The 2,500-nt window shown below is 36.5% G+C and overlaps 1 protein-coding gene across 7 annotated transcripts in view; it reads left to right on the forward strand.

Moving 5' to 3' along the window:
* The first annotated feature begins 1,657 nt into the window (after positions 1-1,657).
* LOC133651711 (transducin-like enhancer protein 4) overlaps positions 1,658-2,500 on the forward strand; it is a 122,682-nt gene continuing 121,839 nt past the window's right edge. For 3 of the 7 annotated variants that reach the window (XM_062049753.1, XM_062049754.1, XM_062049759.1), the window contains exons 1-2: positions 1,659-2,187; positions 2,486-2,500. The exon at positions 2,486-2,500 is cut by the window's right edge and continues 83 nt beyond it. In XM_062049753.1, coding sequence (XP_061905737.1) covers positions 2,143-2,187; positions 2,486-2,500 — 60 coding nt within the window. In that variant the 5' untranslated portion in view covers positions 1,659-2,142. Of the gene's footprint in view, positions 2,188-2,485 lie in introns of all 7 variants that reach the window. The other 4 variants (XM_062049757.1, XM_062049755.1, XM_062049758.1 and 1 more) reach the window with 4 other exon arrangements.

Consider the following 2,500-nt stretch of genomic DNA (forward strand, 5'->3'; position numbering starts at 1 on the left):
TTTCAATTCAACACGATTCTCGATTCAAAAACGATTTTTTCCCGATTCAAAAGGATTCTCTATTCATTCAATATATAGGATTTCAGCAGGATCTACCCCAGTCTGCTGACATGCAAGCAGAGTAGTAGATTTTTGTAAAAAGCTTTTATAATTGTAAAGGACAATGTTTTATCAACTGATTGCAATAATGTAAATTTGTTTTAACTATTAAATGAACCAAAAATATGACTTATTTTATCTTTGTGAAAATATTGGACACAGCGTGTTGTCAAGCTTATGAGATGCGATGCAAGTGTAAGCCACTGTGACACTATTGTTCTTTTATTTTTATTTTTATAAATGTCTAATGATAATGTCAATGAAGGATTTTTAATCACTGCTATGTTGAAATTGTAACTAATATTGATACTGTTGTTGATAATATTCATTTTTGTTTCACTACTTTTGGTTTGTTCTGTGTCGTGTTTGTGTCTCCTCTCAATTGCTCTGTTTATTGCAGTTCTGAGTGTTGCTGGGTCGGGTTTGGTTTTGGAATTGGATTGCATTGTTATGGTATTGCTGCTTATTGTTTTGTTTAATTGATTAATTGAAAAAAAAAAAAAAATATATATATATATATATTTTTTTTTTTTTAAATAAAAAAAAATAGAAAAATAAAAATGGATTTTTTAAAAATGAGAATCGATTCTGAATCGCACAACGTGAGAATCGCGATTCGAATTCGAATCAATTTTTTCCCACACCCCTAATATATATATATATATATATATATATATATATATATATATATATATATATATATATATATATATATATATATATATATATATATATATATATATATATATATATATATATATATATATATATATATATATATAATACACACACATTTATTTACATATATTCAATTCAGCATTCAAAGTCTTCATTTCTTGATAAGTCAGCAGATTTGACCTAATTTAGGTAAAGGTCCCTACTTTACTGTGCTAATTATTTGATTATCAGTTCACTGTATTTGCTTAAGGGAGTTTCTATTATAATCACATTGTTAACTGTATATGACGATGTCACCAAAATTGACCAGACACGGAGATTGATGCATGTCATCTCAATAATTAATCAGGCGCACTGTCAAAAAGGTGCAAATAGTCTTGGTGCTGTCCTGTTTAGGTGAGTCATGCCAATGATGGAAATAATATACACTATTATGTGTCCCACTTTGGCAGCTGTGATCATTCACATTGTGCTCACATCAGCACACCTACGTGCCTTAATTATTCATGCGCAATACAAGCAGACTGGTGTACCTGCAAAGCCTGGTGACAATTTAATTGCGGGGTTGTAAAATGCAAAAATGTACACATAATGGCAGACTGTTTTAATAGGTTAATAAATAAATAGTAGAAACAAACAGGGAGCACATGTTCGCCTGGGAGTGTGTGATAAAACCCACATAAATCTCGGTATAGTTACCATTATTGCTCTGTGTCATTTAGGACCAGACAGAGTCCACCCCACGTGGGGTGTCTACATAGCGCGACGTGGTTGGACGCCGTAGAAATGACTGACAGGTGGCTCGTGCACTTCTAGCTCGCTATTGGTTGCCGTTAATGACCGCCCCCTCTTTATCCCAGAAGCAGGAAGTTGTAGTTCTCATCATCCGATTCACGCACGAAACTCCCTTACGTCCAAACTACAAATCCCACACACGCTCGCTGGACTTGGCGTTGTAAACGTCGTGAATGTGTAATTGAGCTCGTTTGACTGGCTGCTTCTAAATGTGCTTTTTGAAAGGTGGGGGTGAGATCCGTCAGTGTCGGTGAAGTGGTCGCCACCGCCGGGATGTGTGAACATTAACGGAGGAAGTAGGAAATTAACCGGCTGGCCAGCAGCAGGCGGGCAAGTGGGGTCACGACATGGCGGAAGACGACGATTAGAAGAGGAAATTCAACAACATAAGTGACTGCGAGAGGAACATTCTCTCATCCCTTCAACTAAACCACCTCCGGAAGAATGGCGACCTGCCGAAGGTCCGAGGCGGCTTGATTTGTTTTTTTTTATTGACGCACAGGAGAAAGAGCCACGTTTCATTCTTTTGTTTCTTATTTTCACGTGGAGGAACTTTTCAATGCCTTTTTAATGATTAGAGACTTGAGCAAGATGTACCCTCCGGCGCGGCATCCGGTAAGTAGATAAAAAGCTAAATACAAATATATAAATACAATTTATAAATAATAATATTAATAAATACATAAATTAAAAAAATAAATAAATAAATAAACTACCACTGAAGTGCGCATGCGTAATGACTTTGGTTGGACTTTCCGTGCCACTGTGTGCTATTGCCAGGACAGTTGGGCTCATTGACGGACGTCTGTGTCCGAAAACATAGACAACTTGACAGGGGGCCATTGTGGTCTTGACACTCGTACCTCAGTTCTTCCTCTCTTCTTCTTCTTGGGTTGTGTTGGTTCCACTTGAGGTCGTACACCAGCCT

Source organism: Entelurus aequoreus, linkage group LG06, assembly GCF_033978785.1.
Source record: "Entelurus aequoreus isolate RoL-2023_Sb linkage group LG06, RoL_Eaeq_v1.1, whole genome shotgun sequence".
Lineage (NCBI taxonomy): Eukaryota > Metazoa > Chordata > Actinopteri > Syngnathiformes > Syngnathidae > Entelurus > Entelurus aequoreus.